Source organism: Elephas maximus, chromosome 6, assembly GCF_024166365.1.
Source record: "Elephas maximus indicus isolate mEleMax1 chromosome 6, mEleMax1 primary haplotype, whole genome shotgun sequence".
NCBI lineage: Eukaryota > Metazoa > Chordata > Mammalia > Proboscidea > Elephantidae > Elephas > Elephas maximus.
Window position 1 is genome coordinate 95,548,868 of NC_064824.1, and position 18,930 is coordinate 95,567,797.

The window sequence follows — 18,930 nt, forward strand, 5'->3', positions numbered from 1 at the left end:
GCCCAAGCCATTGCTCTCCCCAGAACACCCGGCCCTCAGCTTCAGGACCAGGGCTTTTGCTTTCCAGATGCAGATGGCCAGAGAAACCTTAATTGCCTAGTATTTGCTGATTTCATTCACAGTTAGCAAAACGGTGGCTTGAAGGCTGAACTTGGCCTACACATGTGTTTTCTTTGGCCTACACAATGTTGGACAATTTTTTGGAACCAACATTTAACAATTTAGAGATTTCACATAAAAAGTCAGATTTCCTGTATTTTCCCTTGAAAAGTCAAAGTCTGGGCCACCCTGAGCTTGCATTCCTGCCTGGCAACACTAGAGGAGAACTGAGTGCTCCATCACACCCGCTGACAGCATGCTTCTTTCATTGATGCTACCTGAGTTTGAGACTCCTTCCTGTTAGCTGTTAGCTGCCGCCAAGTCAGCTCTGACTCACAGCAACATCATGTATCACAGAACAAAACACTGCCCAGCCCTGTGTCATCCTCATAATTGTCAGTATGTTTGAGCCCATTGTTGCAGTTATTGTATCAGTCCTTTTCATTGAGGGTTTCCCTCATTTTCGCTAATCCTTTACCGAATATGACATCCTTTTCTAGTGATTGGTCTTTCCTGATGACATGTCCAAATTTTAAGCAGGACAAAGCCTTGTCCCCCTCACTTCTAAGGAGCATTCTGGCTATACTGCCTCTAAGACAGATTTGTTCATTCTTCTGGCAAAAAAAAAAAAAAAAAAAAAATTTTTTTTTTTTTTTTATTCTTCTGGCAGTCCATAGTATATAAAAAAAAATATATTCAATATTATTTGCCAACACCACAATTCGAATGTATCAATTCTTCGATTTTCCCTTTTTTATTGTCTGGCTTTCACATGCATGTGAAGCAATTGAAAAGACCATAGCTTCCTTATTCCCAACAGTTTCTGACTTAAATCTAATTTAGAGGGTGCCTATAGATCTCTAAGCTGGCAAAACACCTCAGGCCTCAAGTCCCATATTAAACTCTTCATTAAAAAAGAAAAAAAATCAAGTATGATATATTTGGGCAAGGAAGAATACACAAAATCTAAAAACCTGAAAAAGCCTCGCTACATAGCTTATATGTCTAATATTCAAGAGAATTTGACATGATGAAATCAAGCTTTAAAACATTTAGAGAAGACATTAAATTTAGCTCTGTAAGTTCTTTAGGTAGAGCTACTCTTGAGCCCTCCTGGATGATTAAAAAATATTTTCTTTTTTTAAAAGAAATACTACAACACACACAGAGGAACAAATTACTGTATTTTTTCACAAATAACAGGGGCCTTCTACATTTGTTTGTCAGACGCATTCCCTCGAGGGGTATTTTCATAAGCTCACTGTGTTAATTTTTTTAACAGTAACGTGGCAGCTCCTGGGGGGGCGGTGTAGGGCGCAGATGGCAAATGCAGAGGGCACACTTTTTTATGGAAAAATACAGCACAAGCTTACTATTGACAATCCGTCTTACTTCTAAGAATTCCCTCATCATATAAAGTCAGTTTCTTTTTTTTTAGCTTGAATTTTGAGACTAGCAGGCCACCACATTTGAACTCATGCCCATAGTCAAGAATTGCAGCTTTAATGATTTTCTCCTCTTTTTACTACAAGTACTTTGCCAACATAAGCTTGGCTTTAATTTATGATGTAGTCTATTATATTCACATATCATCCCTTCCCATCTTAGAATTGGAGAGAATAAACAAAACATACCAATATACTTGGGTCAAATCCTATTAGAGCAAATAATAAACATTAATAGCCTGACAAAATTATTTTGTTGTATAAAATAAATTGGTTAAAACAAGCAACTTGGGGACAATCCAACTGAAAGAGACATTGTTGAGACAATCTGACAAAACAAAATTGAATGTGCACTGGGTATTAAATGATATTAAGGGGCTACTTTTAATTTTCTTTAGTATGATAACAGTATTACGGATGTGTGTGTGCGTGCGTGTGCACGCGCACATACTCTTATCTGTTAGAGATACTTTGAAAAAGAAATGAACATCATGGGTTTACTATCATACGGGACTTACAAATCTTGGAACCTTAGTCTTTCACAGTTATTAAAAAAAAAAAAAACTTTAAACATCACCTACTCTTTTACTCTAGGCATGGGAAGGATGTTTCAATTTACATACTAACTCCAATTTAATAGAGCTGTTTTGAGAAGAAATGTTGGTCTCTTTAAGACTCAAAGGTAAAATAGTGCTATGAACCCTTAGCGATGTCTGCCAGGGGTACAAAGCGGGAGAGTGGGTCTGTATGATGCTACCTATCAGTCCCCTTTAGAACTTCCAACCTAGTGGTCTTTCAGGGAACTAATTACCTGCCAAGTCAACTCATCACTTCTTTAGACAGCTCTGTGTATAAAATTGCGATTTTTTATATTTGAGCTGAAATCTTATTTTCTGTGGCTTACAACCACGTAACATAATGATAAGTCTAATTCCATTTTAACTTGACAGTGTTTGAACTACTGAGCACAGTTCTCCTGTCCTTCCCAAGTCCAAACCATCACTAGTTTCTTAACTACTTCTCACATAGCATGGTTTCCTCCCCGTCTTCACCACTTTATCCCTTTCCCTGCTCCCGTGTGGTAGAGTCAGACTGTCCTGTTGATGTCATGTTATCATAATACAGTCCCAAAAATGTCTTTACTGGATTCAAACTTCGATTTTTCAGAATCTCTGTATTCATTTTAAATTAAAATGCTATTCTCTACCCTGAGTCCAATTTGGTTAGTAAGATGTAAGCCTCTAAAAACTTTCTAGTTATCAGCTACATCTGGCTCAATTTAAATGGATTTCCTAGAGTGTATAACTGTCATCCCACCTTTCCGGGCCCTGGAACACCACTAGCCATAGAAACCACAAAAAGACTCAGAATACTGCTCCTGATCCTACCGCGGCTCCTCAAATCAATCTACAGCTTTTTGATCTTACAAAGAGAACTTTTCAATTACACAACTGAGACCTGAGGGACACTAGCAAAGCTGGGCAGTCCCTCTGTTCAACAACTTGTCCTCTTTGAGAGAAATGAAATATGGATCACCACAGATTGGCTCTATGTAAGTAATAATATAGGGTTTTAGTCCTTTACTCAGTGTGTGTTGCAAGGATTGGATTTGGGCACACTAAGTGAATAAGAATGAATGACAAATGACCACGTCATCAAGCACATAGTCTCTCTGGAGAAGTAAAACACAGACATAAATAACTCAAGGAGAGGTTGAAAGTGATCTGTGAGGTATAGACAGCTATGGGAATTTAGAGAAGCAGTAGGTTTTTTTGGCTGGGTTGGGGAGGAGGCAGAGAAGGCACAGAAAGGAAGTGAGAATTAGGATTTTGTGGAGGAAGTAATGGGTCTGGAAGGCCAGGTAGGATTCAGGCAAGTGGAAAGGTGAGAAAAGGGCGAGAGAGTAGAAGAAATACCAATGAGCTGAGTGATTTGGTTTGGTTGAAGCACACGGTTCATGAATACTATTAGTGAGAAATAAAATTTGGGAAAACACAGAGAGATCAGGCTGGATGAGACTGCTTTCTATATCAGGATCAGTTAATCAAACAATGTTTATACCATAGAAAATAAGACAAATCAAACACATACACACACACACAGAGAAGCTGGGGAAGAAAAGGGAAGACAAGAAAATCAGGGACCTAAGATAGAAAAAAAAAGGTAAGTGAATAATTGCAGTAAAGAGAGAAAAGGGAACAATGGGAAGAAGATGAATATTGTCTTCCAAGTAACAGGTAGCTCCTCCACTATGTATTTCTTTTCCTTGACATTTAAATATCGTGGTTAGCAGTCTCTCTTACGTTGTGAAATGAATCTCCAGGTTTAGATTTTTAATCCTTATCTGTCTTCTATCTCCCTATGCCCTTTGTTAAAAACCACTTCCCCAAAACTACCTAATCCACCCCCAGCAAAATAGTAAAAGTGGGGCTTGTTTGTCCCAAGGAGCATTGGCAAAAGAAAAACATGAAATTAAGAGGACAGCTCAATGTCTCCAACATGCCTGATAACAGGGGGGGTGATCAGATGATTTTCTCATACTCACCTGAGGGAAGGGAGAGGGGGATGTGTAGGGGGAGTCCAACGAGATGTGAGTGGAAGAGACCTATGGATACTGAATAGCCATTCCTCCACTCAACCACTCATTTATTCATCTCCCTCCCTTTGTTCTCACTCTTCCCTGCTGGCACACATCCAACAGCTCATAAATACAAAGCAAATTTCTACTTGTTCCTTAGATCTCAATTTACACATCACTTCATCAGAAAGTCCCTCCCAGGCCCTGCCAATTAACCTAAAAAATACCAGTTGCCGGGGGCGGAGCCAAGATGGCGGACTAGGCAGACGCTACCTCGGATCCCTCTCACAACAAAGACACGGAAAAACAAGTGAATCGATCACATACATAACAATCTACGAACCCTGAACAACAAACACAGATTTAGAGACGGAGAACGAACTATTAAGGGCAAGCAGCGATTGTTTCCAGAGCCTGGAGCCAGCGTACCAGTCAGGTACGGCACAAGCACAGAGAGAGGCTCCACCCCCCTGAACTAACCCCGGGAGGGGGACCAGCCGGTTCCACGGGCGGCGTGGGACGCAGCCGGTAGGAGAAGTCCCCGGGAGGCAGTGACTGGTCTTGGAGCAGAAAGAGCAGTGTCCGAGCCGGGGAACCGTCCCGCAGGGATCTGGACTAGACGCAGGTACGGCATAAACACGGAGAGTTGCTCCACTCCCCTGAACTAACCCCGGGAAGGGGCCCAGCCGCGTCGCGTAGGCGGCGTGGGATGCAGCCGGTAGGAGAAGTCCCTGGGAGGCAGCGACTGGTATTGGAGCGGGGAGAACAGCATCCCAGCCGGGACACTCGGTCACGGCACAAGCACGGGGACCTGCTCCACCCATCTGAACTAACCCCGGGAGGAGGCCCAACTAGTTCTCGGAGGTGGCACGGCCACACGGCTGGAGGGACGAGAAGTCCCCGGGAGGCAGCGACTGATTTTGGAGTCGAGAGTGCACCGTCCCAGTAGGGGAGCCTTGACGCTGGGCGTGGGGCTGGAAGCGGAGGATCTGACCGTGACTCCAGCGGGCCAGACCCTCCGGGGGCAATCTCCACACAGCCAGCACACATAGGCGATGCGCCCGCGGGAATCTCAGATATAATAGTCATTCCAAGCAAGACAAGCAACTCTGGCTATATTCTGAGGTGCTACTCTCCTATCTCTCTGTTCCCTCCCCCACCCTCCCCAGGCGGCTTCATTAACATCTGAATAGCCTGAGCCAGAAGGAGAACTCTGATAGGGATCTGAATGCAGTTTTTTTTTAGCGGATTTTCTGGAAAAACTAGTTTCCCAGTGATGGCTCGGAGACAACAATCCATATCAAACCACTTAAAGAAGCAGACCGTGACAGCTTCTCCAACCCCCCAAACAAAAGAATCAAAATCTTTCCCAAATGAAGATACAATCTTGGAATTATCAGATACAGAATATAAAAAACTAATTTACAGAATGCTTAATGATATCACAAATGAAATTAGGATAACTGCAGAAAAAGCCAAGGAACACACTGATAAAACTGTTGAACAACTCAAAAAGATTATTCAAGAACATACTGGAAAAATTAATAAGTTGCAAGAATCCATAGAGAGACAACATGTAGAAATCCAAAAGATTAACAATAAAATAACAGAATTAGACAACGCACTAGGAAGTCAGAGGAGCAGACTCGAGCAATTAGAATGCAGACTGGGACATCTGGAGGACCAGGGAATCAACACCAACATAGCTGAAAAAAAATCAGATAAAAGAATTAAAAAAAATGAAGAAACCCTAAGAATTATGTGGGACTCTATCAAGAAGGATAACCTGCAGGTGATTGGAGTCCCAGAACAGGGAGGGGGGACAGAAAACACAGAGAAAATAGTTGAAGAACTCCTGACAGAAAACTTCCCTGACATCATGAAAGACGAAAGGATAGCTATCCAAGATGCTCATCGAACCCCATTTAAGATTGATACAAAAAGAAAAACACCAAGACATATTATCATCAAACTCACCAAAACCAAAGATAAACAGAAAATTTTAAAAGCAGCCAGGGAGAAAAGAAAGGTTTCCTTCAAGGGAGAATCAGTAAGAATATGTTCTGACTACTCAGCAGAAACCATGCAGGCAAGAAGGGAATGGGACGACATATACAGAACACTGAAGGAGAAAAACTGCCAGCCAAGGATCATATATCCAGCAAAACTCTCTCTGAAATATGAAGGGGAAATTAAGATATTTACAGACAAACACAAGTTTAGAGAATTTGCAAAAACCAAACCAAAGCTACAAGAAATACTAAAGGATATTGTTTGGTCAGAGAACCAATAATATCAGATATCAGCACAACACAAGGTCACAAAACAGAACGTCCTGATATCAACTCAAATAGGGAAATCACAAAAACAAACAAATTAAGATTAATTAAAAAAAAAATACACATAACAGGGAATCATGGAAGTCAATAGGTAAAAGATCACAATAATCAAAAAGAGGGACTAAATACAGGAGGCATTGAACTGCCATATGGAGAGTGATACAAGGCGATATAGAACAATACAAGTTAGGTTTTTACTTAGAAAAATAGGGGTAAATAATAAGGTAACCACAAAAAGGTATAACAACTCTATAACTCAAGATAAAAACCAAGAAAAACGTAACGACTCAACTAACATAAAGTCAAGCACTATGAAAATGAGGATCTCACAATTTACTAAGAAAAACGCCTCAGCACAAAAAAGTATGTGGAAAAATGAAATGGTCAACAACACACATAAAAAGGCATCAAAATGACAGCACTAAAAACTTATTTATCTATAATTACCCTGAATGTAAATGGACTAAATGCACCAATAAAGAGACAGAGAGTCACAGACTGGATAAAGAAACATGATCCATCTATATGCTGCCTACAAGAGACACACCTTAGACTTAGAGACACAAACAAACTAAAACTCAAAGGATGGAAAAAAGTATATCAAGCAAACAATAAGCAAAAAAGAAGAGGAGTAGCAATATTAATTTCTGACAAAATAGACTTTAGACTTAAATCCACCACAAAGGATAAAAAAGGACACTATATAATGATAAAAGGGACAATTGATCAGGAAGACATAACCATATTAAATATTATGCACCCAATGACAGGGCTGCAAGATACATAAATCAAATTTTAACAGAATTGAAAAGCGAGATAGATACCTCCACAATTATAGTAGGAGACTTCAACACACCACTTTCGGAGAAGGACAGGACATCCAGTAAGAAGCTCAACAGAGACACGGAAGATCTAATTACGACAATCAACCAACTTGACCTCATTGACTTATACAGAACTCTCCACCCAACTGCTGCAAAGTATACTTTTTTTTCTAGCCCACATGGAACATTCTCTAGAATAGACCACATATTAGGTCATAAAACAAACCTTTGCAGAGTCCAAAACATCGAAATATTACAAAGCATCTTCTCAGACCACAAGGCAATAAAACTAGAGATCAATAACAGAAAAACTAGGGAAAAGAAATCAAATACTTGGAAAATGAACAATACCCTCCTGAAAAAAGACTGGGTTATAGAAGACATTAAGGAGGGAATAAGGAAATTCATAGAAAGCAACGAGAATGAAAATACTTCCTATCAAAACCTCTGGGACACAGCAAAAGCAGTGCTCAGAGGCCAATTTATATCAATAAATGCACACATACAAAAAGAAGAAAGAGCCAAAAGCAGAGAACTGTCCCTACAACTTGAACAAATAGAAAGTGAGCAACAAAAAATCCATCAGGCACCAGAAGAAAACAAATAATAAAAATTAGAGCTGAACTAAATGAATTAGAGAACAGAAAAACAATTGAAAGAATTAACAAAGCCAAAAGCTGGTTCTATGAAAAAATTAACAAAATTGATAAGCCATTGGCTAGTCTCACTAAATAAATACAGGAAAGGAAACAAATAACCCGAATAAGAAATGAGAAGGACCACATCACAACAGAACCAAATGAAATTAAAAGAATCATTTCAGATTATTACGAAAAATTGTACTCTAACAAATTTGAAAACCTAGAAGAAATGGATGAATTCCTGGAAAAACACTACCTACCTAAACTAACACATTCAGAAGTAGAACAACTAAATAGACCCATAACAAAAAAAGAGATTGAAACGGTAATCAAAAAACTCCCAACAAAAAAAAGCCCTGGCCCGGACGGCTTCACTGCAGAGTTCTACCAAACTTTCAGAGAAGAGTTAACACCACTACTACTAAAGGTATTCCAAAGCATAGAAAATGACGGAATACTACCCAACTCATTCTATGAAGCCACCATCTCCCTGATACCAAAACCAGGTAAAGACATTACAAAAAAAGAAAATTATAGACCTATATCCCTCATGAACATTGATGCAAAAATCCTCAACAAAATTCTAGCCAATAGAATCCAACAACACATCAAAAAAATAATTCACCCTGATCAAGTGGGATTTATACCAGGTATGCAAGGCTGGTTTAATATCAGAAAAACCATTAATGTAATCCATCACATAAATAAAACAAAAGACAAAAACCACATGATCTTATCAATTGATGCAGAAAAGGCATTTGACAAAGTCCAACACCCATTCATGATAAAAACTCTCACCAAAATAGGAATTGAAGGAAAATTCCTCAACATAATAAAGGGCATCTATGCAAAGCCAACAGCCAATATCACTCTAAATGGAGAGAACCTGAAAGCATTTCCCTTGAGAACGGGAACCAGACAAGGATGCCCTTTATCACCGCTCTTATTCAACATCGTGCTAGAAGTCCTAGCCAGGGCAATTAGGCTAGACAAAGAAATAAAAGGTATCCAGATTGGCAAGGAAGAAGTAAAGTTATCACTATTTGCAGATGACATGATTATATACACAGAAAACCCTAAGGAATCCTCCAGAAAACTACTGAAACTAATAGAAGAGTTTGGCAGAGTCTCAGGTTATAAAATAAACATACAAAAATCACTTGGATTCCTCTACATCAACAAAAAGAACACCGAAGAGGAAATAACCAAATCAATACCATTCACAGTAGCCCCCAAGAAGATAAGATACTTAGGAATAAATCTTACCAAGGATGTAAAAGACCTATACAAAGAAAACTACAAAGCTCTACTACAAGAAATTCAAAAGGACATACTTAAGTGGAAAAACATACCCTGCTCATGGATAGGAAGACTTAACATAGTAAAAATGTCTATTCTACCAAAAGCCATCTATACATTTAACGCACTTCCGATCCAAATTCCAATGTCATATTTTAAGGGGATAGAGAAACAAATCACCAATTTCATATGGAAGGGAAAGAAGCCCCGGATAAGCAAAGCACTACTGAAAAAGAAGAAGAAAGTGGGAGGCCTCACTCTACCTGATTTCAGAACCTATTATACAGCCACAGTAGTCAAAACAGCCTGGTATTGGTACAACAACAGACACATAGACCAATGGAACAGAATTGAGAACCCAGACATAGATCCATCCACGTATGAGCAGCTGATATTTGACAAAGGACCAGTGTCAATTAACTGGGGAAAAGATAGCCTTTTTAACAAATGGTGCTGGCATAACTGGATATCCATTTGCAAAAAAATGAAACAGGACCCATACCTCACACCATGCACAAAAACTAACTCCAAGTGGATCAAAGACCTAAACATAAAGACTAAAACGATAAAGATCATGGAAGAAAAAATTGGGATAACCCTAGGAGCCCTAATACAAGGTATAAACAGAATACAAAACATTACCAAAAATGATGAAGAGAAACCCGATAACTGGGAGCTCCTAAAAATCAAACACCTATGCTCATCTAAAGACTTCTCCAAAAGAGTAAAAAGACCACCTACAGACTGGGAAAGAATTTTCAGCTATGACATCTCCGACCAGCGCCTGATCTCTAAAATCTACATGATTCTGTCAAAACTCAACCACAAAAAGACAAACAACCCAATCAAGAAGTGGGCAAAGGATATGAACACACATTTCACTAAAGAAGATATTCAGGCAGCCAACAGATACATGAGAAAATGCTCTCGATCATTAGCCATTAGAGAAATGCAAATTAAAACTACGATGAGATTCCATCTCACACCAGCAAGGCTGGCATTAATCCAAAAAACACAAAATAATAAATGTTGGAGAGGCTGCGGAGAGATTGGAACTCTTATACACTGCTGGTGGGAATGTCAAATGGTACGACCACTTTGGAAATCTATCTGGCGTTATCTTAAACAGTTAGAAATAGAACTACCATACAACCCAGAAATCCCACTCCTAGGAATATACCCTAGAGATACAAGAGCCTTCATACAAACAGATACATGCACACCCATGTTTATTGCAGCTCTGTTTACAATAGCAAAAAGTTGGAAGCAACCAAGGTGTCCATCAACGGATGAATGGGTAAATAAATTGTGGTATATTCACACAATGGAATACTACGCATCGATAAAGAACAGTGACGAATCTCTGAAACATTTCATAACATGGAGGAACCTGGAAGGCATTATGCTGAGCGAAATGAGTCAGAGCCAAAAGGACAAATATTGTATAAGACCACTATTATAAGATCTTGAGAAATAGTAAACCTGAGAAGAACACATACTTTTGTGGTTACGAGGGGGGGAGGGAGGGAGAGTGGGAGAGGGTTTTTTATTGATTAATCAGTAGATAAGAACTGCTTTAGGTGAAGGGAAAGACAACACTCAATACATGGAAGGTCAGCTCAATTGGACTGGACCAAAAGCAAAGAAGTTTCCGGGATAGAATGAATGCTTCAAAGGTCAGCAGAGCAAGTGCGGGGGTCTGGGGAACATGGTTTGCGGGGACTTCTAAGTCAATTGGCAAAATAATTCTATTATGAAATCATTCTGCATCCCACTTTGAAATGTGGCGTCTGGGGTCTTAAATGCTAACAAGCGGCCATCTAAGATGCAGCAATTGGTCTCAACCCACCTGGAGCAAAGGAAAATGAAGAACACCAAGGCCACACGACACCTAAGAGCCCAAGAGACAGAAAGGGCCACATGAACCAGAGACCTACATCATCCTGAGACCAGAAGAACTAGTTGGTGCCCGGCCACAATCGATGACTGCCCTGACAGGGAGCACAGCAGAGGACCCCTGAGGGAGCAGGAGATCAGTGGGATACAGACCCCAAATTCTCATAAAAAGACCAAACTTAATGGTCTGACTGAGACTGGAGGAATCCCGGCGGCCATGCTCCCCAGACCTTCTGTCGGCACAGGACAGCAACCATCCCCGAAGACAACTCATCAGAAATGAAAGGGACTGGTCAGCGGGTGGGAGAGAGACGCTGATGAAGAGTGAGCTAATTATATCAGGTGGACACTTGAGAGTGTGTTGGCAACTCTTGTCTGGAGGGGGGATGGGAGGATAGAGAGAGAGGGAAGCCGGCAAAATTGTCAAGAAAGGAGAGACTGACTGAAAAGGCTGACTCAAGAGGGGGAGAGCAAGTGGGAGTAGGGAGTGAGATGTATGTAAACTTATATGTGACAGACTGATTGGATTTGTAAACGTTCACTTGAAGCTTAATAAAAGTTATTAAAAAAAAAAAAATACCAGTTGCCATTGAGCCCATTTAGGTTCATGGTGACCCATGTGAGTCAGAGCAGAACTGTGCTAATTAGGGTTTCTAGTGGCTGATTTTCAGAAGTAGATCACCAGACCTTTCTACCAAGGAGCCTCCAGGTGGATTTGAACCTACCACCTTTCAGTTAGTACACAAGTGCTTAACAATCTGCACCATCCAGAGTGGTTCCTGATTAATCTAGGCCCCTACACAGCAGCCTGGATTTTCCCTTTAAAAAATGCATAGCAGCGTGATTTCTCACTCATTGCCTTCTCTGCCATGTTGTAAAATCCAGGAGGGAGAGAGCTGCTTCTCACTGCTGTATCTTTAGGCACTTAACACAGAGTCTGAACTCAGTAAATAATTGTTGAATGAATAAAGAACTATACAGACAAATAAGTGGTATCACTTGAATTACCTAGAATTGTGTAAGACCAAAAACTGGTGTGTCCAAGATTGCTAACTACTCACCAAAATCAGCATTCTCCAACTCTTTGGGAGCACACAGCTACACTAATTTTCCAGTCTTGTAGTTAGGTGTGGCCATGTGACTGAGTCCTAGCTATTGAAATGTGAGCAGAAGTGATGCTTGCCACTGCCAAGATGGCCCATAAAAATCCCCCCATGCTTTTCCTCTAAGCTCTTTTTCCCCCTTCTGGCTGGGCTGGACTGGATATGACCTCTAAGGCGATCTTAGAAGCCACATGTTGATACTTGAGACCCTATGTGGAAAAGGCCACCCCTCTATCCTGTTCATAGGGAAATAAACTTCCCTTACGTTTGAGCCATCATACATTTAGGGGTCTAATGTGTTAGCTTACCTAACTAACTCAGTAATACAGCTAAAGTAAAGAGCTCTCCTTTACCAGCCAACCACTGTTTGTCACTCTCCCAAAGGAGAAATAAAGGCCATTCGGAGGCCAGTACAACCTTTCTTGGTGTGTGTGACTCTGAATTTTGCTCGTGATCATCAGGAAAAGATAGTGACCTTGCCTTGAGCTTGCCTGGGCTTGGGCCACAGCCACAAAACAGGCTGGGCAAATTCCAGTGATGACAGACACTGGACAGTGAGCTTGCTTGCCTTACTTTCTCTCAGAAGTACAGGTCACACCCTGCAGTCCCTGGACAAATGCCCAAATGCCTTCTCCAGTAGCCTATCCCTGGCCTTATCTGTGCTTACCTTGCAAAAATGTCACATAATATTGTCCCATTGTTTTCATTGCCAGCTGGGGAGAAGCTGCCAAAAGTTTTTACAAAAAGCCACACAAACCTGCACTGCAATAGAACGACGGCTGCATCAAATGACTCGCCATCTGAATAAAGCATTCAACCAACCAGACAGAGATACAAACTTAGACATAATTCATTTCCCCGTGGCAAACCTAGCCTTACACTGAAGACGTGTTGGACCGTTTTAACACGAGAGACTTCAAAGGAGACTCCTCTCTTTGATAAACTTGAACATTTGGGTAATTGAGCTGCATTAAGAGAATTAGTAGCATGTACTGCACATAATTGCTTGTTCATTCCAGGTCTAGGAAACTATTAAACAGGTAAATTATTGACTACCTCTTCCTGCCTTTCTTTATTGCAGCTTTGTTTGTTTCAAGACCTTCCAGGTCCAGTGGTTCTGAACCTTTTGAGGGTCACAGACCCTTTTAAGAATCTAATGAAATCCCTGGCCCTTTTCACAGATAAATACATATGTGCACAAGTGTACACACATGTTACATATGATTTCAAATGGTACGCAGCATGCTTAGTTCATCCACTGGTTCCAGGTTCATGAGCCCCCCAGGGCAGAGGTCAGCAAACTTTTTTATAAAGGGCCAGATAGTAGGTATTTTAGGCTGGGCAGGCCACATGTGATCTCTGCCACAACTACTCAACTGTGCTGTTGCTAACATGAAAGCAGCCACAGACAATATGTTAAAAAAAAAAAAAAATGACCGCGGTTGTTTTCCAACAGAACTTTTGGAAGCTGGAGAAAGTTTTACAGTTGTTGCAGTTTTCAGCATCTATAATGCACTGAAATTTGAATTTTGTCTAATTTTCACATATCACAAAATATTATTCTTTTCATTTTTTTTTTAACCACTTAAAAATATAAAATCTATTCTTAGCTGGTGGCCTGTACAAAAACAGATGATGAATCAAATTTGCCAACTCCTGCTGCAGGGTACGGGTTCTGGGGTCCCTGGTCTGGAGGTCCAGAAGAAAAATATTACATCTTTATTTTCACTAACTTCTAATTGAAACTTAGCATTTCCTTTGATTATGAACATAGGCAACAAATCACAGTAGTATCGGCTGTACCTGTGACTCTGTTACCATTAGAAATCACAGATATGGTCATGTCACACTGTACTTGTGGAAGACAATTCAAAGTATCGACGATGTTCATCACTATTTTGTTATTATAGATATTCCACCGTATCTTGTTAATTGACTGTGTTGATAACGAAGCACATATATTACTATAGCACAAATTTAATTTTTAACCCTTATTTTATGGATTTAAAAACAGTATTCTGGAAAGCAATCCAGGAGTTTCATCAGACTGCCAAAGGGGTCCACATTGCAGAAAGGGTTAAGAGCCCCTGCTCCAGGTTCAAAGGGCCTGAGCAGGCAAAGCCATCTCATCAACCACAGCATCGCTTACCAGGGCATTCACATCTTTGGTTTTGTGGATGAGCATCCGTATCTCCTCTAGGTCTCCACTAAAGATTGCCTGGACCAGCGGTGGCTGTAAACACAAGAGAATGGAAATTAGAGCTATAATTAAATACACTTGATTGCCTTCAGATGTGGACAGGCAGAAGATGATTTGTTCCCTAAAAGTTTATTCAGCAATTATCAATTGTCAGATAAAGATGAATGTGACTCGGGCCCTGCCCTTGCTAGAAAGAAGTCTAGTGAAGGAGGTATTTGCCTAAAGATATAACTATAAAACGGTATGAAAGCCATGACGAATGATCACATCAAACCTGGGACTAGCAACTAAAGTGACTGTAACATGAAAATCACCCAAAATTACTTTTGAAAGGCCCTTAAATTCCCTGTCAAGGAAAGCTCCACATACGTGGTTTTGTGTAGATAGCTCCTTATTGCTCCTCCAGCTCTACAGACAACGTTCCATGGTAGACTTACACAATTCCATTGGATGCTAATGGCCACTTTTCTTGCCATCCGAATACTTCTTTGTCAGTGGTTGGAAAAGCTTTGAAATCATTCCCTCATGCTTCCATAGCTTTATCCAACAAGTACTGTTTTAGACATGATTTCATCCGCTGCTCGTTTAAAGTAAGGGTATGATGAGGAGGTGGAAAGTAATGTAAGGGAGGAGGCATTACTGAGGTCTTAGGATTGAATTCAGCTACATTAAACAAGACTTCTACATATATTAGAAGGATTTATAGAGTGTGATAGGAATACGGCTGAAAGAGCAACTAGCTTTTCATTGTAAATGATGAAATGGTATTTTAGGCCCCAAGTTTTAGATAGCTTTATTTCCTCAAAACCTGGACTCTCGGGGATCAATAGAAAAATACATATGTATATATTTTTTGGTATGTATATGATGTGTGTGTTTACTTATTACTAAGAACTTTCTCAGAAGCTTAATTTCTTATATGTCTTGAATAAAGTGCCTCTGGGTGGACTCAAGCCACCAGTCTTTTGGTACCATTTTCATCATTTGCAAAACACAATTATTCCCTCAATTTCACTTTTTTTTTTTTTTTAAAGCTACTAGCGGTATCAGATATGACATCAGTTTGAGAATAAAACCCATCACTTGTTGAGTTCTAAGGAGAGAGCTCGGTTGGCTTAGAAGATCTGCTCCAGCCTGCAATGGAGTTCTCCAACTTCCCAAAAATCCATTAACAAAACCACTGATTTTTTTTTTTCTAAATGACTGCATAGTACACTTTCCTTTTGTTAGAGGTGCATGTTCTTTACTAATAATTTGTATTATTACAAGTTAAACAAACTGATAGAGGCTGTCACCGAGCATCAGTAACCACAGTTGATGGTCATCAGCCAAGAAGATGGTCCAGCATTTAGTTCCACATTTCTGGTGTGTCGCTTGTCTTTTTCTGACTGGATTGGGTAATTAAAGATTCCAAGTCTAAAAGAAAACATCTTGCATTCTAATCAGGAGTGTGGGGCGTTGGAAATCAATCAATAGGCAAGAGAGGGGACTTGATATTCCTAAACATCTGCCCATACTTGAGCATTCTGAGTACAATACATCATTAGAGCGAATGGGAATATATTGTTAGTGGTTAATAGCTGATGCAGCAATAATCTGGCCATATGAAACCATTAACTTATATGAACAAGCTGAAACACTTCATTAGGTAATTTTTTTTGCACGAGGCAGCACTTGCATCTCTGCAAAAGGATAATAAAAATTTGTTTGAGTCACTAGATTTAATGGACAAAACGTGCTAGCTATATTCATCTGGGTACTGCTGTATCATCTGTTGAAGGGATGCCATTAAGGGCTTCCTGAATATAGATCACTCTTTACTTGGGGAGAAGTTCACTCCAACACGGATAGATAATGACGATCATAAAATCAAAATCTGTTTCCCTTAAGTACCATAAGAAGTGCACAAAATACAGAGTCCTCATAAACATTTTTTTGTTTTAAATCAGGGGGTTAGCTGAGACTACATGTCTGAAAATGTCTCCTCCAGGCGATGATGCTAGAAGTCTACAATATTTCCAATTATTAATAAAACAGAAATAGCAGAAAATCCCAAGTATTAGTAATACTCTCTCAATAAGGAGAAATTTATTAATTCTATACCTAAATATTTTGGGGGAAAAAACTACATGTAATCAGAAAATGGAAGATTAATTTATTATTTAATCTTTTCCAAAATAATATATAGACATTAACTATGAAATAATTATTCCAGGGCCTATTATCTAGTTTGGGGACATTTCACATGCTTTGTTGCTGCTTCTTTCCTGAGATCACCCTTAGTGATTTCTCTGCTTTAATACTCATTAGAGTCTTAACCAAACAATGGTTAACCCAAGGAAAATGAAACCCAGCCATGTCAACTGTGCTACTAGTTACTCACAGATGGTTAGCTACAAGGAAATGGTGAAACCACCATATTCATTAAAATGAAATCTGGAGACAATATTGATTTTTACTGACCTTTGATCTCTATTTTTTTTTCTCATATTAGGGAGATTAATGATCTGGTATCAAACTGACCTGGGATTAAATCTTAGCTCTTCTGTTCACTAACTGGGATGTAAGTTCTCTCAGTCATAGTTTTCTCATCTATAAAATGTGGTTACAATAGCCATCTTACTGGATCTGTTTAAGAAATGGCATCATATATTCAGTACTCCCTGCACAGGGCCAGACATCTGGTGTGTACTCGATACAAAGAGCAGTTACCATTGACTGAGTAAACCAGCCCAACACCCTCACAGGCAAGTACATCTATACCCACCCTACAAAAGAAAAAAAAGTGATCTGGGGAGATTTCCAAAAAAATTACAGAGCAAATAAACCAAGTCAGGATTATAATCCAGGACAGAATGATCCCTCATACTGGGAGGGAAGCTTTTGCAGTACAGGAGAGCAAAACTCAAACTGAACCCTATTTGGCCGCCTTTGTTACACTTAGTGAGTGACCTCAAAACTTACACAGCTCTTCTGCTAATCAAGTGTCTAATCTAAAAATCAAAGTAACAGCAACTCACCTAAATAATAACACATCATCTCTCTTTGACTAATTGAAGTGTGTCAGTTATTCCTGCCCACTTATGGGGATTGAGATGGTAATTTTACTATTTTAGGTTACTATAAACATATACAGTTATACTTTTCCTTTATGATCTCCTGGCGGTCTTAATGGAGATTAATCTCCTGTGTGGAGCTGTGAGGGAGTTGAATGATTTGTGTGTTAAAGATGGAGTTGAGACTAGGATTCTCCCAGTTCAGTACTTTCTCTCGTATGTCATATAATATGGTATGATATGACACAATATAATATATAATTCATGATCAGAAATTCAGCCCTCAGTTTCAGTATACTTCCTATGGAGAAATATTATGCATCTTATGACTTACTAAGGATAAGTTACCATATATAATACACATTCTTTCTATGTATGCGTGTATATTTATACCATGTAGTGACTATATATGTGCATATATTTCTGGATATAGTTACTGTCTACATAATGTTGTTGTTAGATGCTATGATTTTGACTCATAGCAGCCCCATGTGACAGAGTATAGCTTCCCCATAGGAAAGCTACTAGGTACTTCTGTAAAGATTATAGCCTTGGAAACCCTATGGGGCAGTTCTACTCTGTCACTATGAGTCAAAATTTACTTGACGGCAACAGGTTTGGTTAATCTTTATGGGAGCAAATTGCCAGGTCTTTCTACCACAGAGCCACTGGGTGGCTTCCAACCGCCAACCTTTCAGTAAATATCAACAAAAACAACCTTGCCAAAGAACAGAAAACAAAGGACTACAATCTTTTAAAGTAGGGGCCTCAGTATGGGTTTGAGTTAACCAGAAAGATGGGGAAGATAGGTGTTAAAACGGGTTTTGAAGAATTAACACCATGGAGTAAATCTTCCATGTTGGAGAAAAATCGAAGACGAACTTAGAAAGGTAGATAAGTGGGTGGGAGCCCCATGCCAGGATAAGTTTTAACCTATGGCATGGAGCTTTCACAGCTTTTTGCCCATAGAGTTTCCAAGGCTGTAACCTTTGCAGAAGCACCTAGAAAACCCTATGGGACACTTCTACTCTGTCACATGGGGTTACTATGAGTCAAAATCATAACACCTATCAACAACAACATTACATAGACCGTAACTATATCCAGAAATACATACACATATACAGTCACTACATGGTATAAATATACAAACATATGTATACAGAATATGTATTATATATGGTAACTTTTATCCGTAGAAAGTCATAGGTGCATAAGCATTGGAGAAGGAGAAAATGGAGCTAGGGAGGCCAGTAAGAAGACTGTTGCTACAATTCAAGCCATCATAGAAAAAAACTTTCGGTCTTCCTTTATCACAGTCTCCACAAGCGCTATTTACATGGATATAGTGGAAACAAGAGATAGTGTTTTCAATTCTTTCATGTCTGCTCTATTCCTAGATGCAAGCTTGGCTCTGCATCTTGGCCACTTTCCTTCACTCTTTATATAT

General features: G+C 39.6%; 1 protein-coding gene across 4 annotated transcripts in view; it reads right to left on the reverse strand.

Annotated features, from left to right (window-relative positions):
* Positions 1 to 18,930, reverse strand: part of ANKRD44 (ankyrin repeat domain 44) — a 381,499-nt gene that overhangs the window by 229,537 nt on the left and 133,032 nt on the right. For all 4 annotated transcript variants that reach the window (XM_049888893.1, XM_049888894.1, XM_049888892.1 and 1 more), the window contains exon 2: positions 14,374 to 14,457. In XM_049888893.1, coding sequence (XP_049744850.1) covers positions 14,374 to 14,457 — 84 coding nt within the window. The remainder of the gene's footprint in view (positions 1 to 14,373; positions 14,458 to 18,930) is intronic.